Genomic DNA, 27,176 nt, shown 5'->3' on the forward strand with positions numbered 1-27,176 from the left:
GCGTGAAATGGGCTCTGATGGGCCAGGCCTTGTGGAAGCTCTTGCCTGTCGCTGCCAATTGTCCTAGAGCAGCGAGAGGACCAGCGGCTCCTCCAGCTCCAGCAACTCCTGGGCCAAGCGCATGACCAGTAATGTGTGAAGGTGGCCAGCAAATCACTCATGTTGTCGATTTGGGGATGCTATGAGACTAAAGCAGGTTCTAGCCCATCCTGTGGGTTCCAGTCTCACGCCACCCCACCCCTTGCTGTGTGCCCTGCCCTGCAGACCCCTGGGAACTTTGGGCCAAACACCCAGCGTGAAAGCATCAGCCTTCCAGAGGCTCCATCACCACCTTCATCACCACATAACTTCATCACCACTTCACAACCTCACCATCCATCCGAGAACACACAGGCCCTGTAATAAATCTTATTCCAAATAGGTCATAGGATTTGATCAAGGAAGCACAACAGCTTATCAACACACCCCTGTACTTGATGGTTCTGAGGCCATAATTAAATTCTGGGGGTCACAGGTCAACATGAGAATTAAGTGAAAGCCACGGACTCCGTCACAGACATGTGCTTAAACATAACACGTTTTGCCGATGATAGTGGGTGTTAGTGGTTAGCCCACTCTAAGATGCACACGTATCACCGGGGGATCTCAGACACTTACTGAAATGCAGACACAGGTGCTGCAGGCCTGGGGTGGGGCCCAGGGTTCTGCATTTCAAATAAGCTCCCCGGGCCGTTCTGGCACATTCCATCCATCACCGTGTATCCTGTGGCCATTTGTCCTCCACATGAACCAGCAAGGGGCTTTGTCACTCAGCTGTTACTTCAGCTCTCACTGCTGAAGCGTCCAGCTCACACCCGGCACCGTGCAGTGTAACAGAAGAGGTTAAGACAGCTCCTGCCCCCGAAAGGCTTGCCTGTGGCCAAACGGCAAGGCAGACATGCCAGGAGGTGGCGCACTTCCCCCGCGCCACGCGAGGGGGCCGTGTGAGGAGCCCGCGGGCCCGAGGAGAACACAGCCGGGGCCTGGGTGCTGGCCAGGCCACCTCAGCTGGCACCTGCAGGCAAGAGGGAGGGAGCCAGGAGAATCTCGGTGTGACTGGGGTATAGGATTCCAGGCCAGGCGTGGGCAAGACAGGCTGGAGGGGCACTCCCAGAACCTGGCCGCCCATCCAAGAACACAGCATGTGAAGGCTACACCTCGCTGCCCAACTCTTATGCAATGGGTGTGAATGGCCCACATTCTGCAACATCTTCTGAGGAAGTATCACCCATTCTTAGGACCTAAGGATCACCCATCCGAAGACTGTTTGCAATAAATGTCTTCACGGTTACTGAGAGTTTGCCCTGATCCCTTCAGTCCCATGCTTGATTTAAAATCCTTCCATCTGGAATTATTAGTTGAGGGCAGTTTAATCAAAGTAAAGATGGATGGCGGAAGCAGATTTCACTGCTGGCATTCAGAAAAGCATGCTATAGTTCTTTAATCGTGGTTGAGTGAAGCTTACCCACTTTGAATTATTAGTTAGTGGCATCTCCGCAAACGAATGATGTATTAGGCAAGGAAACTTTGCAAACAAATAGCAGATCCTGAACGCCTGGGTGTTTCATCCGAAGCTGAAATGTGCATTAGTTGAACAATCTGTCTTCCTAGTGGAAACAAAGTCCAAATCAGAGGCTGATATTCAGCCTTGAGCTCAGATCTCTCTGTGCATTTGAGATGCTGGGGAGCACAATGGGCTCCCTGAACTCCCTGTTCACCTAGGTACCAGAAAGCCCCCTCGCAGCAGGCCTGGCCACTTTGGAGCAGCCATGGGAGAGAAGCACGCTTTCTGTGACTAACTAGGTTGCCCTTCACTAGGGCCCTGTCCTGAAACAGCCGCCCAGCCAGGCCAGCTCTTTTCACTGCCCGCACACACCAAGGACCTGACACCAGCCCCCAGCCCTTCCCAAGAGGGGCAACTCGCCATCAGGGTCTCCTTGTTGGGACCTACCCCTACACTGCCCGTCATTACAGAGGTTCTCAGGGACCACAAGGAAGGACATGAAGGGGACCGGTCATCTCCCCAGGCCATCCTCCTCCGACGGCTCAGCATCAGATCCCTGGGGAGGGCTCGCTAATACATGCAATAGTGGCATCACCTGGGCCTGTAGGTCTGAGGCTGGGCCTGAGAACATGCACTTGAAGGAGTTCTTGGGTCATGATGTTGCCTCTGGCCTAGAGGCACCCCACTTTGAAAACCGCTGCTATAGTCTGTGTCAGAGGCTTCTGATCTAGGACAAAGGTCACCAGGAACCCAGCAAAACACCCCACCAGGGATCAAAAGTGCACCTTCTATTTCAGCCTCAGGATCCTGGCCAAATCCTGCCTTCAAAAATAACCAATGCTAGGATCATGACCTGGCCTCCTTAATCACGGCCCATGAGATCCCTCAGTGCACTCAGGGCTCCCTGCCTGCCTAACCCTGAGAACGTCAGCCCAGGCAGAGCAGCAGTGTCGGAGGACTCCAGGCCAATCCCCACTCTCCCATGACCAGCAGTGTCATGCAGGCAGCACGCAGGACCCCAGTGAGCGGAGGGCCCAGCCGGGTGCTCTTGCCATGAGGATTCATCACGATGGTACAGGGAGAAGTGGGCTTCCCCAGTGGCTCAGCGGTAAAGAATCCTCCTACAATCCAGGCGATGTGGGTCCAATCCCTGGACTGGGAAGATCCCCTGGAGGAGGAAATGACAACCCACTCCAGTGTTCTTTCCTGAGAAATCCCATGGACGGAGGAGCCTGGCGGGCTACAATCCATGGGGTGCCAAAGGGCAAGACACCACTTAGTGGCTAAACAACAGGGAGAAGCACTTTGGACCTGGCACGTACTAGGGGCTCAATTAAAGCAGCTGTGGTGAGTCACACTATTAAGAGCCGCTCTACCTGATTCTGCCCCTGGAAACTTAGTGTCTGCTTGAAGAGATGGCCTATGCTCATAAATCAGTTACACAACAGTCCTGCCTGTTTGTGTGGCTTCTCAGCGGAGCGTCTTCCTTGTTCATAGTTGGGGCATTAATCAGCTCCTCCACCCTCTGCCCCAGGCTGGTCAGCAGCAAGAGCTGGACAGATTTCCTGCCCACAGCCCCTCCCCTAGTGAACTGATTCATTTCCTCTCCACGTCTGTCCCTCCTCAGAGGCCAAGACCTGAAAGCATAATGCTAGCACCCACGTCCCTGTGAGTTCCACTTATACCTGCAGGAATTTGAGATGCAGCTGCCCAGAGACACAGGGGCGCATTTCTGAAGTGCTATGGGGTTAAAGCCTGCCCCTTGGGCTTCCCAGGTGGTGCTAGGGGTAAAAGCTGCCCGCCAATGCAGGAGATGTAAGAGACTCAGGTTCGATCCCTGGGTTGGGAAGATCCTCTAGAGGAGGGTGTGGCATCCCACTCCAGTATTCTTGACCCATGGACAGCGGAGCCTGGTGGGCTACAGTCCTTGGGGTCACAAAGAGTCAGACACAACTAAAGTAACTTAGCATAGCATGCATGCTTCCTTTCAAAGTGTTCCTTTGCAAACTTTCCCAGTAAAGGTTTGCTGTTAAGACAGTCACGCAGAGAGGCCTGGGTTACAGAGTTCTGCAAATCTCTTAAGCAAAGGTGCCGAAAGTGGCATTTCGCTTGAGCCTGAGTGCTAAGGCCATCCGGGCAGAAGCCAAGTGCAAGCATCCAGGGCTGGCTGACCTTTGCAGCCAGAAGGCCTGCCTGCTGACCCTGGGTTATATCAGCTCTCCCCAGGCTGCCTCTGGAGAGCAGTTCTCTAAATGTAAGCCCTCAGCCCAGGACCAAGGTATTTTTAGCCAATCGTGTGATGGCCACGGCTCTGAGGCTATGGTCAGGATGGGACCAGAGAACATTCCTGAACTGTGAGTCCCTGCTCTGGGCTGACTGGTTCCCAGGGCTTCCCTCCTAACCCTTTCCCCAGAGCACACAGCTCTTTCTGACCAGTGTCAGGACAGACTTTGGCCCTAATGCCTGTAACACATCATCCCTTCATGGTTAACAGCACTGGGACACCGTTCCCCCCACTTGGATGAATGTGGCATTACTGACAAAGAGCCACTCACACTCCGACAAACTCCAAGAGCAAGGTGTCCAACCTGGACAGGATAGAGACATCCTCGGACCCAGGTTCCTGAATCTTCAGCTCCCCTGGGCTCCCCTCCTTCACTATTTGTACCATCCCTCTCACCCTCCATAATGCCATTTGTCCCAGAGCACTTTCTTAAGTGAAAGTGTTAGTTGCTAAGTCATGTCCAACTCTTTTGCAACCCCATGGACTGTAGCCCACCAGGCTCCTCTGTTCATGGAATTTCTCAGGCAAGAATACTGGAGTGGGTTGCTATTCCCTTCCCCAGGGTATCTTCCCAACCCAAGGTTCAAACTCTTTACCATCTGAACCACCAGGGAAGCTCTTTCTTAACCTGTGTCTTAACTTTACCTACATTCCAAGCACTACCATATATAATATCACGGGTTTGACATGTTATTATTTATTTTCTCCCATGCTTAAAAGGAACTTTTATTAAAATATGGTGAAACCAATACAATATTGTAAAGTAATTAACCTCCAATTAAAATAAATAAATCTATATTTTAAAAAATTTTTTGTAGGAAAAGAAAGTCTTCTGTGTACCTCTGATAAGCAGTAATAAACCAGTGGAGAGGAAATCACACTGAAAACATCCCCGCACTGTAGCCCCCTTGGTAATAATAATTTTCCCCCCAGGGAAAGTTATTTCTTGCCAGGCCTTTGCACAAGTTATTTCCTTGGCTGTGTTCTCACTTTCTTTCCCCACCCCTCTCTCTCTTTCACACACACACACTCACCTCTTGCCCTCCTGAATAACTGACACCTCCTGCAGGAATCCATTTCCAAGGTACTCACCCCAGAGAATAGACATTCACCCCTCTACCACCTTCTCCTCAGCCCTGAGGTGGCCTGACAGTTTTATTACCTATTGTGCTTTGTGCTCTAGTGGCTCCTGGAAAAGACCCCTTTCTGTTAAGGGGTGATGAGGGGTGCAAGCTCTGGACTCAGCTCCCCTGCTTCTTCACTTCCGAGGTGCGTGGCCTTGGGTGAGTTACTTGTTTTCTCCAAGTCTACCACTGTCATCTACAAAGTGAGGTTGATAACAGAATGTGAGAAATAATGTAGGCAAATGTTTAACACAGGCCTGGCACTTAAATCAGAGCTCAGTAAATATTTGTCAAATGCATGCAGTCTATATACAGACTGAGCTCGAACAATACTCCATAGCCTATATAAGAGCTCCTACAGGTTTTTGAGAAATCATTGGCATCACCATTATCACCATTTGACAGGTTCCCAGACCTGTAGCCAGACTTCCTAAGTCAGATCTAGAACCTGTATTTGTGCAAGCTCTCAGTGTGTTGTCTTGCTTCAGAACTAGGCTGTTTCTTCATAGGGACAGTGCTCAGCAGCTCAGTGACCACTGACAGCCTGGAGATGATTCCACAGATGCAAAGTCCCCAGGTCCACTCACATTTTCCCATCACTGTCATACCTGATGTACCACTGCTTAAGCTGGCAGTGGAGTTCTCTATGGAGCTATGGCCACAGGCGATAGATATTAGTATTTGGAGACCATTCCATGGGAAGGTGGTGCCCAAATAATAACTAATCTGTTCAGGACCCTAAAAATACAAGTTTGTTAATGTTATTTATGACGATGGTGGTGGTGATAGTGGTGGTGGAGATGGGTGATGGTGATGATGGAGGTGATGATGAAGATGGTGATGCCAATGATGGTGATATCAATGATTTCTTGAAAACCTGTAAGAGAAGGACTATTGTTTTCCTTACCTTACAGACCAAGCAACAGGGGCTCAAAGTGTTGAATAAACTTAATCAGGCAGGAGGTGCATGATGGACTTGATGCCAAGCCCTGGCTTTCTCCCAAACCGCAGCAGATGTTCTAAACACCTACAATATGTCTTCTGTTAATATATATACAGTGTTTTCATCCCCTGTGGGACACCAGGGTTGGAAACATGATTCTTTTGTTAGGGTTACATTCGAGTTCTCCATAATTCTACCATCTCAATCAGAGTCTCGAGTTTAGTTCCTGACTAACAGACACAGGAATAGAAGTCCATCTCATGGTGGTAGAGAGGTAACGTGCTTTTAATATCTGTGTGTTCCTCTCCATCTCTCAGTGAAAATTGCTTGTGGCCAAGGGACCACTTCTAGCCAAAAGGATTAAAGAGCCACTGTGTTTCTTCATCTTTTCCCCACTGCAGCAAACTTGGAAGTCCAAATTGTACCGTTACTGGCCTTTGTCAAAATGAGAAATAAAGCACTGCTAGGTTAAGGGAACTTGTGGATTTATCTGCTCAAGCTGCTTGCTTTAACTTCCCTGGCTGCACACAGAGATTAATTTCAGGGTTAATTTCTCATTCTAACTTCTCCCATTCATTGCAAAGCTCAGGCCTTTATGGTGGCATTTTAATAATTAGAGTTACTGCATTATTCTAAAATTATTCTTAGCCTGTTTGGCTTTTGATGAGCAATTCAGTGTTTGCTCCATGTTTAAAAACTGATTTATAGAATGTGTCAAGTCTTACAGTCAATGTCACCGAAGTTATTAAAAGCTAAGAGAAACAGACAGCTGCCTGTTGGGTCTTGATTTACAAGTCATGTGATGGATTAAGTTAATAAGCTTCCAAAGTAGGAGATAAAAGCTTCAAAAAGGCAGATCCAGAAAGTGAAAACACAAAGACAGTGCTGGCCACGTGGCCTCTAATAAACACCCAGAGAAGCCCAGAGTAGGGGCAGGAGTCCTGTAGCTGCTCACCTAGTCCCGTTCCTACCCTCCCTCAACCTGTCTTCCAAAGAAACTTGCCTATCCCACAAAGCTGAGCAAAAAATGCAACAGAAGAATATCAACTTCTGTGGAAATTACAAACAGAATTTCATGAATATCACCCTCCTTTCATCTAAAGAACCTAAGGAAGTTTTTACAAATAATTAATTAAATTCAATTAACCCCCAAGTATTAAATCTCAGATGTCTGAATCCATAACTGAATCTTTTGAAGGAGGAGAAATCCATTACATGCACAAACACATAGACTCAGACCTTGATGGCAAGGAAGAACTTTCTTGAAATTGGGCATTTGGGTCAAAGCCCAGTGTTTCCATCTTCCAGGTTCTGCTAGTCTTGGTTTCATCATTTTCTCATAACTATTCTGCTGCAGCCCCTGTCTAGCTGTGGCCCATCTCATCAATGTGGTCCCTTTAAGCCATTCAAAGCAGGGGGAGCTGCTCATGGGGGTCCCAGGGGTCTCTGGGAAAGTTTGACTCCAAGTTAAAACTTCTGAAGCAAGTCATTTCATTAAAGGGAGTTTTCTTACTTAGGCTTATTTCTAAAAACCAAAATCAAGCACAGAAGTAAGCTAATTGGTACAGATAATTGTCCAGAGGGTTGTGGCATCACAAGTTAGTACAGGACCAGAGAAATGCAGTCAGCCATTATTAGGGGTCAGCCTCTGTCCTCTCTCTTGTCAGCTCCCCTCCATGCTGCCTAATATGGTGCCCTTGGCCCCCGAAGCACCACAGCTTCCCCTCATGGTTGCAAAATGGCTGCCACTGCCCCTGCACTTATACCCACTCAGGTTCCCTACCCAAAGACTTGAGTAGAAAGAACTCCTGGGCCTGACCCTCATTGCCTCGGATTGGCTGATATGCTCATCTCTGAGCCAATTATGGTTGTGATCCTAACTAGCTTAGGTCATTCACAATCTACCTCTAGAGTCCATGTGATCAGGGGATGAAGAAAGAGGACTGCCCAAAGGAATTCCCATATGTGCTTTCCCAGAAGAAGAGTGAAAAGACGTGTTGGAAAGACAGTCCTACAGACAGATTCCTACAATACCAACATACCAAAGTTCCTCTGCCATAGTTGATTCTGGATCACATTGATGTCCTTGAAAATGCTGAGACTCTGGGGAGCTGAGGTGAGAAAACCATCCATCGAAATGGAACCTCAGTCTTACAAATAGATACTGATGCACAGATTGGGGAAGATTCCAGCAAGGGAGAGGCAGAGCTAGACCCCTTTTCAGACCACATGTCCTGCTGTGGGCTGTGCCTGGCTCTGGTCTCCGTAAACGCTACAGATTCCACATCAACTTTCTGTTAAACATGGTACCTGGCATGATGAGCTCGTTTTGCTGGGTTGAAAGCATTTCACATGTGAATTCTGTCTACTCCAGGTTTGTTTGGTCAGGGGCAAGCAGCTCCTGTCTAATTATCTTTATTCTGTTTTCAGTCCCTGCAGGAAGTGGCTTAAGAGCATTTTGATGACAGGGCAGTGTCAACCAGGGTAAGTGGTGGGAGGGAGGCAGCCCTGGCCTAGAGGGACCCCCTGAATACACGATTGACTGCACAGCTTATGTGTCTCAGCTCATCTGAGGGGGCATGTTCTTTTAAAAGAGAGTCATTCACTTCCTGCCATCTGAGTAGGTCTGCATGGGTCTGTGGCAGGGTTTTCCACCCTGGGCACTACTGGCCTTCTTGACTGGCTCATTCTCTGTTGTGGGCACCATCCTGTGCCCTGTGGGAAGTTTAGCAGGATGCCTAGCCTCCACCCCCTGCCCCCTGCCAATTCCAGGAGCACCCTTCCCTGAGTTGTACCAACTAAACTGTCTCCAGACATCACCCAGGGCCCCCGAAACAAAATCGCCGTGATTGGGACTCCTGGCCTGTGGAACATGCCTTTAAAGTACAGCCCCCTAGAGCTCTCTGAGGCTGCTGACTCCAACTTCATTAAGCTGGGCTTCTCCCCACAGAGACAGCAAAATACAGAGTGAATTTCAGCTCTCGGAGGTGGTTCATTAGGATGATGGGAATAAGAGTAACAACAAAATCACTCTTTTTTTTTCCCCTCAGTTAGTTTTATAAATGATCAATTAATGAACACTGCAGCATCTGAAAACCGCAAGCAGTGGACGATACTGTTCCTAAAACCTGGGAACGGCCCAGTGATCTCTCCTGGTGAAGGCTCCTTCAGGGGTTCAGAGTTCTATGTGAATTTTCCTGATTGGCAGACATAGCATCCTCAGGAAACTACCTTTTTCTTAAAACACGTGTCCTGGTAACACCGCCTCCCCAGGTATGTGAATCCACTTAGCCACAGAATCCTAGGAGCCTGGTTGTGAACATCTCAAAGTGAAAGTGAAAAAGTGTCAGTGTTAGTCACCCAGTCGTGCCCAGCTCTTTGCAACCCCATGGACAGCAGCCTGCCAGGCCCCTCTGTTCATGGGATCCTCCAGGCAAGAATACTGAAGCGGGTAGTCATTCCCTTCTCCAGGGGATCTCCCAAGGCAATGACTATAGAATTGATTGTTTTTAAATAGACATATGGGGAATACAGATGTCAAATGAGCACTCTCCCCTCACCTGGGCCAGCTGCACAATGATGCCAAACATTTCCCAGGTTCTGAACCCTAGCCCCCTTCACCCCACTTTCAGCCCATAGAGCTGTCACTCAGGCTAATTCCTCACCTGCTTACCCAGTGAGGCCCTGAATGACTTCTGGCACTTTCCAAAAGTCAAATCCCAAGCTCAAAAAGTACTATGTGGCCAGAAAAATAAAAAAAGAATATTTAAAATAACCTTGTCGCAGGGGAGCAACAGCCATTTTGGAGAGTTTTAGAACTACAGTAAGTCATGCAACACGAGTGACACCTGCGCTGTACAAATATTTGAACAAAATGGAAAAAAACCTGTTCAATGAAGAAAACTAAACAAGGTAATTGCTCTGAAGTATGACACACATATTTTGCTATGTCAATGTTTTTTCTATTTATTGGTTTGCTTTGTAGGTCATATAACCTGCATTAATCAGTACTAAGTTTGGCTGTGAATGACAGAATACAAACCCCCAGTAAACAGAGACAAATGTATTTTTCGCTCATGAAAGTCAGGTGATTCAGGCCCTCATGGTCCCCAAGGGGATGAGGCTTCTTCTAACACATCATTCTCCACTGGGAAGTCTCCATTCCCAAGGTCCCCAATAGCCTTCCTTCACGGCCACATTCCCACCAGCGAGGAGGGGAGAGGGCTGGAAAGACACTCCCTGCTCTCTTCCATCTCAGGCATCCACTGAGACGCGCTGCTGCGGTGTGAGGTTCATTGGCCAGAACATGGTCACCTGGTCACATCAAGTTCAAGGAGGGCTGGAAAATGTCATTGTCATTTAGGGAAGCCATTGCCCTTGCTCAGACTTGGGAAAGAAGGACAGAAGGGACAGTGGGGATGGGGGACAGTAGTTTCTGCTGCCACCCATCCTTGGGCGCCCACCTATCTGTGCTCACACACAGAGAACGCCCTCCCCTGCATCCCCCAAGGGAACCGGCTATAAGGCCCCAGCCAATTTCTGCACCTGGCTCCCAATCCAGGATCCCAGGAAAAGCAACATCCTCGCCAACAGAAATGGACGAGGTTCTTCATGATTTCACAACCTACAAACTAGATCATAAGTTCCTGGTCTCACCACACCGAACATAAGGTCGATGAGTATGAATAGGAGGATGCAGCCATTTGGAAAAAAGCAAAATACTGAACAGCGTCACCAGTGACCCACCTGCAGGAGCAAACCCAGGGAAGCAGGAACAGTGGCAACACCTCGGCAGCATCACCATGCCTGGCCCCACCTGCGTCCTGGCTGCTGCCTCCCCTGCACTGGGCTGGGATGGGATGCCCCTCCTGGGACCTGCATGGTTTTCACAGTTTGCTCCTTGTTTTCAGGGATTGCTCTAGAGCTGAACAATCACAGGCTTTTTCAGACCAGGCTGTGGTTTCTTAGGCAAAGCACTTTTTTAAAAACATAAAGATTTCTGATCTATTTGTTTCCAGTGGGCTCTCTTTGTTGAGACATAGTTTATAACCCTGGAGCATCTGACCTTCCTTGTTGGCCTCTAAGCTCGCTTTCTCTCTCTGCTGACACCTTCCATCCCTTGGTACATGGCACCACCCACCTCAAGCCACCTGAAATGATGGCCCTGGGTAGGAAGGCAAAATCCTTAGAGATACTCTTGCCCTCAGGCTCACAGATTGGTGGGATGGGGCACTTGTTTTATTTTCCACTAAGTGTACTGCTTTGCACAAAACCGTTTCAATGACTGATGTCATTTGAGAGACACAGCAGTTGCTTTTTCAGCCCTGCAAGGCTCCAAATTACCCAGCTCTCAGTCAACTTAGATTGCAGGCTGCAGGCGAGACCGTCTCCATTAGCACAGCTGCCTACATTTCATGCCACTCCAGCCCTGGCCAGTAGTCGCCCATGTCCATCTCTCCTGTGGGACTTTAATGCATTTCTACAGTATGAATTTCTCCCACAACTTTCTTCCTCAATCCTTTTTCAGAACAAGGAAAGTGAAAGTGTTAGTTACTCAGTCATATCTGACTTTTTGTAACCCCATGGACTGTAGCCTGCCAGGCTGCTCTGTCCATGGAATTCTCCAGGCAAGAATACTGGAGTGGATTGCTATTCTCTTCTCCAAAGGATCTTCCTGACCCAGGGATTAAGCCCCTCTCCTGCATTGCAGGCAGATTCTTTACCATCTAAGCCACCAGGGAAGCCCAAGGGCTGCTTTCCAAAAAACAACAGATGAGAGTTGTTAGTAAATGCTTTGTTTCTGCTTGATATGGGTCATCTGTCCTCCAGACCCACTGCCTGAATCCCTGCCCCCAGATGCATCTACAAGCTCATGCCCCAAGTTCGAGTTCTTCTATTTACAGCTTGCTTATCCTGCTCCTATATTTTATAACACTTAAAAGTGCATGTGGCCTTGAGTGACAGAAAATCCAAAACAGCAGTGGCTTGAACAAAATGTATTTAATTCTCTTTCATTTGAGTCCAGAGTAACATGGTCCTGGGATGGGTCCAGCAGGGCTCCCTGGTGTTAGAGACCTCCACCCCTTCTATCCTGTCAGTGCACCACGCATCAGCTAATGACAATGTCCAGAGCGGCTGCCCCTGTGCCAGTCATCAGCTCCTCATTCCAACCAGCAGAAAGAGAAGAGAGGGAAGAGATGAGTCTACATCCCCATCCTTCCAGGACACTTCCGGGAAGTTGCCTTCCATTGACTGGAATGTAGTCACATGGCCACACTGGCTGCAAGGGAGGATGGGAAATGTCATTCCCATTCCGGCCACACATTCTGGGTCTTTTATTGAGGAAGGAAAGGTAACAGATACTGAAGCAATTATGCTGCAGCTGCATATTCTTGTCACATTCCAGTACCAGTGACCTCACGCTGGGAAAGTGAAAGGACCAGTCTTTTCTGTCTTTATAGCTCCAGCATTCTTTCTCCTCCTCCTTCTTCTCCTGACGGCAGAGGCAGATTTATTTGGCCTCTAACACACACATTTCAGAGGAGACAACAACCACATGAGGTCTGCCATCTCCTGCCCACATGCCATCTTTCAGGGGACTGTTGCTATGCCTACTCAACAAGGGCATAAGATAAGGTTTCCTGGGTTAGTGTTTCAGCTGGGAAACTTTTAACTGAGATAACTTCTGTGCTCAGTAAATTAGAAAAGTAAGAAAAACAAACTCCCTTGATGAAAAATTCCATAAAGCCAATGAGACTGTAAATGGAAATGGAAACCCAAAATCGATGAAATGCAAAATAAATATTTAACTTATGAGATGGCAGCTATCTTTGGATTGCTAAGTAATTTGGAGGCTAATGTTCTTTAAAAAAAATCACATTTTCTTGGAAAATATTTACTATTTCTGTTTTATTGCCTTCTTCATTGCCATTAGTAAGACTTGGTTTCATTCACGAGTGTACATAAATTCCACTGGAGGCTAACATTTTTTTTCCCCAAAACTTCCAGGTGAGGCTGTTTCTAATGGAAACCTTTTAAAGCATGGAGATAGACCTGGGAATCAATCTGTGGGGAGAACCAGCCAATATTCAAGAATGTTCCCTGCAGACGTCAGTTGGGGCAGGTGATAATATATAATATAGACTGGAATCTAAAGGGGAAAGTCAAAGCATTATACCAGGTGGGCTTCATAAACACGCCAACAGGACCAGTGTCTCCACTGGACAATATACCCCAAAGGCTCAAGACCTATAAAAACACATATACAGGCTTCAGAATACACAAAGAAAACAGCAAAATCAAAATTAATAAATGTCTAATTAAATATCTACAAAATACAACATTTTGCTCTTGCCAATTGTTCAATTCCACATTCTTGAATTTTTCATGAGTATTTTATTTATTTATTTCACGAGTATTTATTTTACTTTTGAGAACAGTTAGTGGGAGAGAGCCTCACAATGTAAGAATGCACTAATAGGCACAACTGCCAAGATTTCGTAGCCATTAGTAAAGGAGTCAAGTTACCTACAGCCAAAAGCAAACTTATCTAAAACCTGTCAGAGTTGTATGACAATGTATTTGATTTTAACACAGAGCATAGATAAAGTTGGGCTTCACTTATGGCTCAGGAGGTAAAGAATCTTCCTGCAATGCAGGAGACCCAGGTTCAATCCCTGGGTTGGGAAGATCCCCTGGAAAAGGAAAGGGCCCCCTACTCCAATAATGTTGCCTGGAGAATTCCATGGACAGAGGAGCCTGGCAGATTACAGTCCATGGGGTTGCAAAGGGTGGGATGCAACTGAGCAACTCACACTTTCACTTTTCAGTTTTCATGGATATATTTAAATGTTAGATGAGATGTGGAGTTCCTGAAAAGAACGCCTTAGACAAGGGGGTCAGCGTTCTTGTTTTCTTTAAAAGGCCAGGAAGTAAATGTGTTGGGCTTTGTGAGCCATATATCCCCATCATGATTACTCAGCACTGCTATGGAAGCACAAAGTGGTCATAGATGGCCCTTAAATAACATATGAGCACAACTGTGTACCAATAAAGCTTTATTTACAAAAACAGATGGTGGGCCAGTTGTTCCCCATGGCCATAGTTTTCTGCCCCGTGCCTCAGATCCAGGAGCATCCAATGACTTCCTACTGACCCTCACCAACCATTCAGACTCAAGAAGTATACTGTTCTAAGACAGGACTAAGAGAGGAATCCTGAATTTCCCAGAAAACATCGTAGACTCTCCTCAGAATCATTCCAGAATTAGCACAGCTATTCTACAGAACTGTGAGTCAGTTTCAGACTTTCCAGTCCTTTGGAGACGGGACTGGGTTTTCTTCTTTTTCAGTTACCCAAAGCACTAGGTGACACATGAAATAACTATGTACTAATTCTTGTGATCTCTTTCAGTATTTCCACAGCTTCTTTAGAAAGAAAAGTTTTAACTCTGCATCAGCTAAAACTTGGGGCTTCCCAGGTGGCACTAGTGATAAAGAACTTGCCAGCCAGTGCTGGAGATATAAGAGACACAAGTCTGATCTCTGGGTCAGGACAATCCCTTGGAAGAAGTCATGGAAACCCACTCCAGTATTCCTGCCTGGGAAATCCCGTGGACAGAGGAGCCTGGTGGGTTACGGTTCATAGGATCACAAAGAATTGGACTCGAATTCAAGAGGGTGTGCACAAAAGACTATGCTCATTATATAATTTTTTTAGAGTTTGCCATAGGCTTTTAAATAACTAATATATATATTAAAGTGCCCTGGTATCTTTTAAAAATTTGCCTAACTGGTTTCTTATATATTACACAGCCAAGAAAACAGTATATACAGGGCACATGTCCTACTGTTTAGTTTTGTGTTTTTTTTTTTTTTTCAGATAAAGGACACTATCACCTCCCCCACAGTTTCCACTAGTGGTAAATGGACATGTAAAAATCAATTAAAGTTTGTGGTGTTGTATAAAAATAGAATTTAATCAGAATTTAGTCACTCAAAGGCTCCTAAGTTATTTTAATTACATAGTATATGCGAGTTAAATTATGTCGGTTTTTTAAAATATTTACCACTCGTAAAGTTTTAAGTTTTAATTATTTCTCTTATGGCAATAAATTTTATCTATTTATCTACTCAAAAAGTGCAATGGGATTAATATATTTTTAAAAATCACTAAAACTAATTGCGAATATTCTACAAAATATTACCCTATTGTTTTTCACTTAAACTGAAGCAGAACCATAATAAAGAAATTTAAGTAAGCACTTAAAAATCTTTTCCCAGTTTTACCTGTAGTTTTCCCCAGCATTACCTATTGTTCTCAAATAATTGGGGTAATCTGTGGATTATATTTCATATATTCTCAGAGTTGGGCTGCTCATGGAAGCAAGGAATTACACAATTAAATTCAAATTTCTCTAGAAAATATGCCTGACAAATTTTTTTAAAAGTATGGCCTGCTGTTTTGTTTTGGTTCAAGATGTCCCAGAATCTCCAATCATTTAATCCAGACTCAGTTTACCCTCATTCTGTTAGAACTAGAAGGTAATGTTTTAAAAACAAAAGGAGAAAAGCATTCTAGAATAGTGATTTCCCCTTGTGAATTATTCCAATTCACCAAAATATGCATTTTTTAGGAACAAAAAGCTGACTCAGAATATATTTCTTCTAGCGGAGCAGCCTTTGGCCCCAAAGAGTCCAGCAAGTCAGGCGGTAGGTCATGTTCAGAGAAGGTGAGAGAACTGAGGCTGTCTGCTTGCTCACACTCGCCCTCCTCTGCATAGACGTGAGGTGGGTAGCCAAGATCACCCTCGGGGTCGTGGGTGCCACAGAGCTGCTGGAGGGGAACCAGGGAGAGCAGGTGAGTGCCGTGGCCTGTCCCATCACAGGCCTTTCTACAGACTCAGATAAGGCAGCAAGCTCAGGGGAGGGACCCCATCACACTCCTCCTCATCTCAGGGAGGGAACACTGACAATGATGGTGCCCCTGACCTGGGTAGGATGACGGGAACACGGAAGAAAACCACCCACCCTTTCCACCCTCTTAGGGTAGAATCATCCCTCACCCAGGCCTGAGACCTCCCCTCCTGGCCCTATGCCTGCTGTCACCTTGAATGACCAGCCTCAATACATGTTTGTGGGATGGACGGATGGGTGAGGTTAAAGGGCTTTCCCCTGTTGACCTTCAAATACCCTAGAAGGTTGCTAATGGAAGTCTGAGCCTGTTTCATAGGTTGAGGTGGGGATGGGTTTACAAGACTCTTCTAAGCCATCACTGGCTCACAGCATTCGTGTGAGAATGAACTCATCTAAGACCTGAAGACGTTCAGAATCAGACCCCCACACACACCATGTCCCCAGGCTCTCAGCCAGCTGTGTCCACCTTGCTCGGCTCGCGGGGGCTCCTCCAGGCTCTCCATTTGGTGGGAATATCGTCTCCTGGCCCTGCATCTACTGGTGCCCAGACCTGCTGACCACAGTACCTGGGAACCTTCATCCTTACATCACACACCGGCAGGGACTGTGGTCACCGTGTGGCCCTATGCCTTGGGGCATGGGTGGTGGGGGGAAGTCAGCTGACAGGTGAATCCAGGGGCTGGGACCGGGGTGTCATCAGTCCCGTCATGTTCCCTCAGTGCAGCCAAGTAGATAACTAAGGATGGGACTGGTGAGCACACAGCAAACCAGGGTCTGCAGGGGTTCTGTGCTCAAAGCTCCCAAGGCCTGTGACAGCAGAATCTTCCAGCCCTGATTCAGCAGTTTAGAAGCCCTGTGAGATCAATAATTCATCATAAACCCCAACTAAGTTAGAAGGCTCACAAGGGAAAGCACTGGGCCTTCTAATCTGCTGTTTTTCCCTCCTCTCACACCACCCAGCTCAGCTCCAAGTTTGCACTAATGAAGGCTCCCTGCCTGCCTGGGGGACAGGAGGATGGGCCTCAGCAGGAAGCAGCCTCCTTCAGCCCAGTCAGACGGTGAACTGGTCCCCACCCGCTCCATCCACAGGGCACAGCTGTGTGGGGTGGAGAGGGCAGATACACAGATGTGAATGTGGGTAAGCAAGATGACACGTAATGATAACCAGGGACTAAACTAGAAGGGTTCTCACTTCCCATGACCCGTCTTCATCCACTCTAATAGCCAGAGGAAGGGGCCCCCAGGCATGTCTCACAAAACAGGTCCCCAGGAGGCTCCGATGAGCACCCAGACCCTCTAACACGGCATCTGCAGAGTTGGGGGCCTCTTACCTGACTCAGCACCTCCGCCATCACTCCTGCTCTCATTTCCAGGGGTCCTCTGGGCACCGCGGTATCGAGCCAAACCTGAAAAGTGAAGAAAAGAGTCCTAACCCTATCGGAGTCAGCTCACAGCTCCCCTCAGTTGATGGCCTCTGCTGGCTGGCACACAGGGGCCACCACCAGGTGGAGGACTGTCTCAGCTCTCCTGGAGGGGGACAACAGGCCGAGGGCAGTTTAACCAGATGTCACCTCCATGTGTGCAGAGAGAGAGGGCAGCCCTGCCGGTTTTGACTGATGGACTGGTGGACCGTCCACTCCTTGGCTTCCAGGGAAGAAGGAAGCCGAGTGAGCCTGGCCAGCAGGGTTTGGGTCTGGTCCACAAACGTGAATCAGCAAGAGGCTGACTGCCCCACATGGGGAAGCTCATCTCACTGCCTGTCCCCACACACACAGCTCATCTCAGGTTCCAATCCCCCTCCTCCTGCCTTGGCAGGTCAGCTGCACCTCGTGCGCACAGGGTGCCAAGCGGCCTTCTCTCTCTCATGGACCTGGGTCTCAGGTTATGGTTGAGGAGTAGGGTAGAACCATGAGGAGGTGGGCTTAGCATGCCCCACATGGGGGCGACCTGGGACCCCAGAGAGCCCCACCTGCATCGTGTAGTCAGGCCCGTGCAGGTGAGGCCAAGCAGCCCCTCACTCAGCCTCACACAGGTGTGGGGCCTCCACCCAAGGTGAGAGGAATGTAGTGATGGGCATGCAAGGTGCAAGAGAGGCCGCCTGCACCTGGGGCCTCTCAGGAAGAGGAGGGAAGGCCAGCAGAGGCCAGGAGGCTGGAGGCAGCCCAGACCTGCAGGCGGAGGACAGTGCAAGAGAGACGAGATGACCGCAGGTCTCAGGGCTGCAGACCATCCCAGGACAACGGCCAGCTGTCAGGTGGGTTTAAATTGGAGAGTGACATGAGAGCTTTCCCTGGTGGCTCAGAGGGTAAAGTGTCTGCCTGCAATGCAGGAGACCCAGATTCGATCCCTGGGTTGAGAAGATTCCCTGGAGAAAGAAATGGCAACCCATTCCAATATTCTTGCCTGGAGAATCCCATGGATGGAGGAGCCTGGTAGGCCATAGTCCACGGGGTCGGTCCCAAAGAATGGGACACAACTGAGTGACTTCACTTTCACTTTCAGAAACACATTGGTGACTTTTACAGCTGCAATGACTTCTGATCACCCCTGAATATAGGGGTACTTTGTATACTCCGGGCTTCTCTGGTGGTACAGAGGTTAAAGCGTCTGCCTGCAATGTGGGAGACCTGGGTTCGATCCCTGGGTCGGGAAGATCCCCTGGAGAAGGAAATGGCAACCCACTCCAGTATTCTTGCCTGGAGAATCCCATGGACAGAGGAGCTTGGTGGGCTACAGTCCACGGGTCGCAAAGAGTCGGACACGACTGAGCAACTTCACTCTCACTTTGTATACCCCAGAAGATGTGTATAAAACACTGTGAAGTTTGGGATAATTTTACATGTCCATGAAGATATACAAACACACACCTGTCTGTACCCGTATCTGTCTATACACATAAACCCATCCTATCACCATTGCAAACTGAACTAAACACTCTTAGCCAAAGAGATAGCAGGGATAACCCCTACCAACAACCCTGGAGACCTGCTGCCTGGCGATGCTGTGTCCTCAGTCACTGCCCTCCAGCTCCGTGGGCCTCTCGGAGGAGGATACAAGAGACATAGGCCCTTCCTCCAATGTGCTTGCTGGTCAGATCCTGTGGTCCTTCCCAGTCTGGTGGAAGGCACAACACCAGTCTCCAGGGCAACTCAGGGTCGATTTTTGCTTGAGTAGATTTTAAGTTCCACCACACGCCACTTTTTGCTGCTTTTGCTTCATTTTGCTGCATTTACAGCACGTGACTCTGTCAAGGCCAAGAGCACAGTTTCCCTCCCCCAGCCACTCGGAACGGAGGACCTGGCTTCAGGCATGTTCCCAGGACCCACGACTCCTCGAAGGTACTTCAGCAAGAGTGTTTGAATTTCATTCTGATTATGTGAAAGTTGTTTTAATAATAATATTTAATGTTATTTTTCCAATATAATAGAGAAGGGCTTACATCTTTTTAACTGAGCCCTCCCAACATGTTAATAAAAGCAAAAATGTTATAATTTGCTTTTATGAAACTTGAATGAAGCTTTTTATCACTTGTTTGCTAAATCAAGAGAACCTGATATGATAAGCTGAGCTCCCTTAAAGATATCTGAAACTGCTTATTGTCATAAATTGAAATTTTCTTGACACGTTAAGAATAGATTTCAACAATGTGAGGCAATGAATTAGGTTCTAAGGAAGAACTCTGCAAACTTCCTCCACTATAGCCAACTTCCTTTTTATTGTTATTATTTCCAGTTGAATCACTGTTTTTATTTGTTGCTTTGGTAACAGGTGTATGTTGTAAATGGCATTGCACTTCAAAATCAGTACTAATAAAAAGCAGCTCTTTCCTGTTTTATTTATAATTGCATTCTTTGTAAGATCTCATTTGTAAAGAAGGATACAGTATTGTAAAGTAAAAAAATAAAAATAAAATAAAGGTGGGGGAAAAAAAAGAAAGGTTTAGGAGGAAATGGACTAGTGGCCCCTATGGTCCCCTTAGTTCAAAACTTCTATAAATCCATAAAGAATCAAAGCAAAACAATACTCAGGCCTTCACCAAGTTCCTAGCTTCTCAGCAGCAAAAGAAACTTGTCAGGGACTGAAATCCTCTGGTGCTTTCAGGTCTGGAGGTAACTTTACTCAGTTCCCATCTGCTCCCTAGAAGTCATGGTTCAGACCGTAAAGAATCCGCCTGCCAATTCAGGAGACCCAGGTTCAGTCCCTGGGTTGGGAAGACCCCCTAGAGAAGGTAATGGCTACTCATTCCAGTATTCTTGCCTGGAGAATCCCATGGACAGAGAAGCCTGGTGGGCTACAGTCCATAGGGCTGCAAAGAGTCAGACAGGACTGAGTGACTAACACTTTCACCTTTTTCACTGCTTCCCACATTCACTGCTTTCAGCTTATTTGGATGTTGGTCGGGTGTATTTTTTCCACCTTCCCCATTCCCAGTTTCCCATTTTCAGGGCTTCCCATGGCTGCCAGGACCGTAAGGTCACTCTTTTCATGGTAACTTCTTCATTGATACTTACAGGAGTAGAGTACTTGTTTCTCACACTTGGCTCAAAACACACGCCATGACCCTGAAATTATTTTAGAAAATGAAAAATTAATTAAAGTAAAAAAAATGAATTGTTTATTGGTTTCATATAAGTTACCCAAGATGCAAACACATAACTAGAAATTCTTGTAACCATAAGGCCTCCTGTTTCTGCACTAAAGGTATCTAATGATAGCTGCTGCTGCTGCTGCTAAGTCATTTCAGTCGTGTCCGACTCTGTGCGACCCCATAGACGGCAGCCCACCAGGCTCCCCCGTCCCTGGGATTCTCCAGACAAGAACACTGGAGTGGATTGCCATTTCCTTCTCCAATGCATGAAAGTGAAAAGTGAAAGTGAAGTTGCCCAGTCGTGTCCGACTCCTAGCAATCCCATGGACTGCAGCCTACCAGGCTCCTGCGTCCATGGGATTTTCCAGGCAAGAGTACTGAAGTGGGGTGCCATTGCCTTCTCCATCTAATGATAGCAGTGTAGGTATTCCTAGCAGAAACCCGTGGGTGAGTTTTATAGTTGCTTCGTGGGGATAGAACACAAAAACATGAGATTTTCAAGCCCAGCTTGGGTCTACAAAATTCACATCAGACTCACGGTATGCCGAGAGTGTGGCCTCAAAGTCTGTGAATGTGGCCCATTCATCCCTAAGACCCAAGACTGGTTACATAATTGGAAGGACCCAGCACAAAAAATGTGAGCCCCTTACCAGATATGAAGTGTTTCAAGATGGTGACAGGAGAGTATTAACCAAGTACAAGGCCCTTCTGAGCACAGGGGCCTGTGGGACTGACTGCGTTCCATACCTATGAAGCTGACCCTTCCACAGTCAGAGGGACACACCTATCAATACACAAGCCCTTTCAACAATTCATGGGATCATGTTTGTGCAAAAGAGAAGAACTCATTTTTATCTTGGCTCAAACGTAGCCTGAGAAAAATAATGAATTATAGAGGTCTTGAATTTTTCCTTAAAAGCTTTCCGTCATGAAAACAATGACTCTTTGGCCCTTGAGAACCCATTTTAGCTCTTGTCAGAAGAGTAAATTTTTTGTTAAACTAATAGCTAGCTACACTGCTGCTGCTGCTGCTAAGTCACTTCAGTCATGTCCGACTCTGTGCGACCCCATAGACGGAAGCCCACCAGGCTCCGCCATGCCTGGGATTCTCCAGGCAAGAACACGGGAGTGGGTTGCCATTTCCTTCTCCAATGCATGAAAGTGAAAAGTGGAAGTGAATTTACTCAGTCGTGTCCGACTCTTCGCAACCCCATGGACTGCAGCCTACCAGCTCCTCCATCCATGGAATTTTCCAGGCAAGAGTACTGGAGTGGGGTGCCATTGCATTCTCTGAGCTAGCTACACTAATGAAGTCCAAATAAGGTCTGTATTTGAGGCCTGTGTCAATGGTGTCATACCGAAGTCAGTTTTCTGGTTCTGATAACATACTATGTAGACTATTATCTTGGAGAAAGCTGTGTGGAAGGTACACAGGAACTCTGAACTATTTTTACAACCTTGTGTAAGCCTGAAAAGTCATGTTAAAAAGCACAGCTATAGTTTTAGAATGTGTACATGGATTATATAAGGACATGGATCAGTTTGGCAGGAGGTGTGGAGTCACTGAACTGGAAGTTGGTTAGGGCCAAGGCCACTGCTCTTGATCTTATAGATGACCTCTGATACCCAGACATGAACACAGAGAAATGTATTTATTTGTGGCTGTCATATTTGATCAGAGCTATCAAATAACAACTCAGTAACAACCAACAATCACAATAGTTAGTTAGATATATGAGAAGGTTTTCACCACTATGTGTTTGTTCTACCAGAATCACAGAACCCTGTAGAAGGGAACCCACTGTCCATCACCAGTGAAGTCCCAGCAGCAGGAGCAAAGCCATGCAGCTCACTGGAGTTCCCAGGACAAGGTGTACTTGGTCAGATGCACTCAATGGAGAAGGTAGTGTTTCTTTTATATCCTAGGGGAAAACGCTGGTTTGCTCCAAAGGTAACGCATTTCCCTCTAGGTGAACATAAAGAAGCTACACCTTTTCCTGCTCAGATACTCACATGCAAATAAAAATTAGCATTATGATGAGGGGGAGGGGAAATGGAAGTAGAAAAGGAAAGGTGAAGAGAAGCAAGAAAAAAAGAATAAAATAAAGTGGGTATATGTGACCCAACGTGACTTGAAGATTCTAACATTCTATGGATGATATTATAGACACCTGCCAACTGAATATGCACACAAGATCTAGAGGCTGACACAGACAGATGAAACTGTTTAGATCCAGGGATGGGATTGTGGACAATTTTTGCTTTGGGCTTCTATTTTTAACATAAGCCCTTCAATCATGAAATAAAATTTTAAAAAAAATAAAGCAGGCACAGGTCCTCAGTAACAGTTCTAAGGAAGTCTGTGCCTTGTCACAGATTTTAAAATAGCAGGTCACCTGATAATCATAAGTGACAATCTCACTGAGGGAAGGTGTGTGAATGGCTGACTTTCTAACCAGCCACAACAGGTACACTGACTATTTGCAGGACATCATAAAGGGAACCTAGAGACCCACCAGAAAATAGAAGAGCAGCCTTGGTGTCCTCCCCTGCAGATGGGGGAGCAAGGTACCCTCCGGCAGGGGTTTGGTAAAGATGCAGAGGGATTATACTTGCAGAGTGCAAACCCCCGGGCACGATTAGTGGGCCAGAGTTCTTACTGTGCCTACCAGGAGCTCTGGCCTCCAGAAGCTTATAGACCAGTCAAGGAAGAGAGGCCCCTGCCAGCCCTCCCCAGGAGTCTCCGTGCTTCCTCCCCCTGGGAACATGGAGTGGTGGGCAGATGCCCTCTGGACCTGGCCCTGCTCTCCCCAGCCAGGTGCCTGCACAATAAATGAATTCAGCCCTGGGTCAACTTGGTCTTTTCCAAAGTGGAGTCTTCATCCGCTTAGAGAAGGGAAAGTTTAGCCAGACAGGGAACAGGGTTTCAAATGACACTGAACTGCGTGGTAAGAAAAATCAGTCCCTGTCTAATTCCTTGTCCATGCTCCTAATGACATCAAGGAGGAAGTGTCCGTCAGGTGCCAGCCTGTCCTGGTTCTCTCTCTCTTTCCATATTTTCTATTGTGTCTATGTTTCACCCCACCTGCTCTTTATACAAGTAAAACTTGTTTTCTGCTTACAATTGAAATATTAAATTTCCTGTTTAAAGAAATGCACTTCTTTTGGACACAAGTCCATTTAAAGGAAATAATGTTTAAAGTCATGAAATTAGCATTGGACGGACTGGAGTGTGGCCCTGAGCCATCCAATACTTGAGCTGGGAGCAAAGGCATGTGAGGCTGAGCAGAATTGCAGGGGCTTTGCAGGTGGGGGTGGGGTGAAAGCAGGTGTCCCCCCCTCCCCCATAGGGGGACTTCCCAGGATGTGGGTGGGGGAGTAGCCATGGTGTCCCCCTCGCATTGAATGATCATCGAAGTCACCCCTCTTGTTTCAACACAAGCAGCAAATGAGCCACACTCACCTTAGCTCCCAGCTTGGCGCCTGCCTCGGCTGGGCTGATGGACAGGGCTGGCATGTGATCCCTGAGGTATGATCTTCCCTGTGGGACAGAGGGAAAGAAATATGACTGGGGCTGAAATTACAGATGGCGGCATTAAACACAGAGAACAGGGAGTAATGTCTCCCCTCTGGCATCACAGACAGCATCCTGAGCCTGGAAAACACAGCCTGCGCTGTGAAGCAGGAGGGCAACCCTGACAAGCGGACGCTTTGTAATCGCTGGTCAGGAAGTGAAGTTTCTTGTTGTTCAGCGGTTCACCTGAAGTGATGGCAACAACAAAAACAAGCAACCAAAGAGAAAACCTTGTTGCAATCAGCCTCAGCATCTCAAAACTGGTCCTTGCCCTCTTCTAAGCCTCAATGATGGCTCTTGGGGTCACCACGGCGGGCAGTGCTGTGTGGAGCCTTATCCATTTCTCACTCAACAAATACTCACTGAGGGACTCAGAAGTTGAGAAGTGCTGGATTTCTTCTCTTTTAAAAAGACTGATTTATTTATTATTTCAGCTGTGGTGGGTCTTTGTTGCTGCGAGGACTTTCTCTAGTTGCTCCAGGTGGGGACTACTCTTCGTCTCGGTGCTTGGAATTCTCACTGTGGTGGCTTCTCTTGTTGCAGAGCGCAGGCTCTAGGGCACACGCTCAGTAGTTGTGGCCCACGGGCTCAGTTGCTCTGCAGCATGTGGGATCTTCCCAGACCAGGGATCGAACCAGTGTCTCTTCTCCTGCACCGGCAGGCAGATTCTTGACCACTGGACCACCAGGAAAGGCCTGGATTTCTTTTCTAAGGGCTCACTGGCTTCCCCACAGAGAGGGGAGGACCCCGTGCTGTCCCGCAGACCCTTTTGATCAGGGGGCATGTCCGGTGGCAGACAAGGAGAAGGCAGGTGGAATCAGTGATGGTGTCTAGATGAAGGGAATCTTCTCAAGAGTATGCAATGTGCCCAGTGTGTGGATGCAGGCTGGTGTATTCTATTCACATAAGATGGAATAACAGGGAAGTGTGGACACAGTGGGGCAGCCTTATTTACCAATGGCTACAAGGACATAATTGGTAGCTGCTGTTAGTAATACTAGAGAAACTCACCTGAAAATGTCATTTGCCCTAAATAAAGTTTCTCGGCCTCATCACTGCTAACACTTGGGCAGGTGACTTCTCTGTCATGGGGGCTGTCCTGAGCACAGCAGAACGGCCTGCCACGTCCCCCAGTTGGTTCTACCCAACAGACACAATAGCATCACCCGCCCCCACCCCCCCGGCCAACTCTGCACTCGCAGTTGAGTTGTAACCACCAACACACCTCTAGACACTGCCAGCTATCCCCTGGGGTGGGGATGGGGGTCAGAATTGCCCCCAGTTGAGAGCCAGTGCCCTAGACAAGTGTGACGAGATGATGACATGAGGGGTGGTGAATGAGAGCAGTATGGAGGGCCTACCGCATGGTCCTCATGAGTCACAGTCCAGCTCCACTACCTGGGGAGGATCGGCTCTGCTCTCCTCGTTCCACGCGATCAGGGTCTGGATCCCCTCATCCTGTGGCACGGAGCGACCCTGCCCCTTGGCTTCAGATACAAGGTGGCATCGCAGCAGGAGGAGCAGAGCGGCTGTGATGAGATGAGGAGGAGAGGAGATGCCGGAGCTCCAGCCGATCAGAGGTTCCCTCCCACAGGAGCCTGCGCTGCTGGCATAGAACTCGGCTGGGGGCTCATGGGGGCAAGCTGAACCTTCATCAATCTTTGCAGCCTCAGCACTTAGCACAGCCTGGGGCACAGTAGGTCAGAGGTCTGATTTGTCAGACTGATTGAGTAACACTATGTGACCAGCAATATTCTACTATCTCCTTGAAAACTGAGCTTCCTTGTTAGCCTTTGCCAAGCCTGGGAGCTTGTGTACATTGCTGTCCTCAGCAATTAAAATCACCTCTGCTCTGTTGCTCAGTCATGTCTGACTTTTTGCGACCCCATGGACTATAGACCGCTAGGTTCCTCTGCCCATGGGATTTCTCAGGCAAGAATACTGGAGCGGGTTGTCATTTCCTTCTCCAGGGGATCTTCCCGACCCAGGGATTGAACCCGCATCTCCTGCTTGGCAGGAATCCACAGACAGTGGACTGCTGTCCTTAGACAGTGTCTGTCTCTAGGTTCCATTGCTATAAAGTCTACTACTGAGCAGAAGCCCCCCTTGCCAGGCAGGCAGCCTGTCTGACTAGGGTGGAAACCTCCCATCCAAGCCTGGGCCTCCCATGAGCCTGGGGGTCATTCTCAAAGGCACCCCGCTGACCTCGGCCATCTGCGCTCCCCACCCCTGAGGACTCTATGCCCTTGGCTTATACCCAGGGAGAGGAGCTGCATTCCCAGGACAGCTCCTGTCTATGCTGACCTGCCAGAGCCAGGAACGCTACACAGAGAGGGACCAGGGCACCTGGCAGGACCCCAGCTCTTGCGACGAGGGGCTCCGCACAGGTGAATCCATTGGGACAGGAGCAGACCCTCACGTGGACAGTCTGCTTCTGGGAAAGTCCCTGTTTGTCTCCGATGAGAAGCGGCACAGAGTAGTCACCAAGTGGAAGGGTTCTCTGCATTAGAAGTTCCACTGAATAACCTGCAGAGGGAGGGAGACCTTAGCTGCGTTGTGTTCATTCGCTCACTGCTCGGGGGTTATTTCTTAATGCCTCCCTCGTGCCAGGCTCTGTAGGAAGTTTGAGGTGGCCATGACCACTCTCTCCCATGGACACCTTCTACTGCTAAGTTGCTTCAGTCGTGTCCGACTTTTAGCGACCCCATGGACTGCAGCCTACCAGGCTCCTCCGTCCATGGGCTTTTCCAGGCAAGAGTTCTGGAGTGGGGTGTCATTGCCTTCTCCCCCATGGACACCAGCTGCATGTAAAGTGGTTCCCAAGACCACCCTCAGGTTGATGATTCTCTAGAAGGGCTCAGGACTCACTGTGAACTGTCTACTCATGGCTATGGAAACAGCACCCCAGTTTTTCTTTAGGGGCACCCACACTTTCTGAACTCTTTGCCCGTGTGGATCAGGAGGGGCTAAGCCCAGATCCCAGCCCGGTCCAGGTTTGGGCTCAGAACCAGCCATCCAGTACATCTGCCCTCCCAACCCCCACCCAGGGTTGAGCAGGGCAGATGGCTCAAGCCTTGTGATGATGTACACCTTCTTGCCAGGCACCAGAAAGAGTCCCAGGGACTCCTGCCACCCTACTCTCTCCAAAGGAGAGCCTGCCTGCAGACGAAGGGACCACAAAGCCAAGGTCAAGAGCCACCGCCTCC

General features: G+C 48.1%; 1 protein-coding gene across 14 annotated transcripts in view; it reads right to left on the reverse strand.

Annotated features, from left to right (window-relative positions):
• Window positions 1-27,176, reverse strand: part of CDH26 (cadherin 26) — an 84,247-nt gene that overhangs the window by 20,071 nt on the left and 37,000 nt on the right. For 6 of the 14 annotated variants that reach the window (XM_060396947.1, XM_042229915.2, XM_042229914.2 and 3 more), the window contains 6 exons: window positions 26,275-26,496; window positions 25,369-25,499; window positions 23,860-23,937; window positions 20,320-20,370; window positions 17,140-17,214; window positions 13,935-15,728 (listed from right to left, as the gene is read on the reverse strand). In XM_060396947.1, the coding sequence (XP_060252930.1) occupies window positions 15,525-15,728; window positions 17,140-17,214; window positions 20,320-20,370; window positions 23,860-23,937; window positions 25,369-25,499; window positions 26,275-26,496 (761 nt within the window). In that variant the 3' untranslated portion in view covers window positions 13,935-15,524. The other 8 variants (XM_060396946.1, XM_042229911.2, XR_009595950.1 and 5 more) reach the window with 6 other exon arrangements.

Source organism: Ovis aries, chromosome 13 (assembly GCF_016772045.2).
Source record: "Ovis aries strain OAR_USU_Benz2616 breed Rambouillet chromosome 13, ARS-UI_Ramb_v3.0, whole genome shotgun sequence".
In the NCBI taxonomy this organism is placed as follows: Eukaryota; Metazoa; Chordata; class Mammalia; order Artiodactyla; family Bovidae; genus Ovis; species Ovis aries.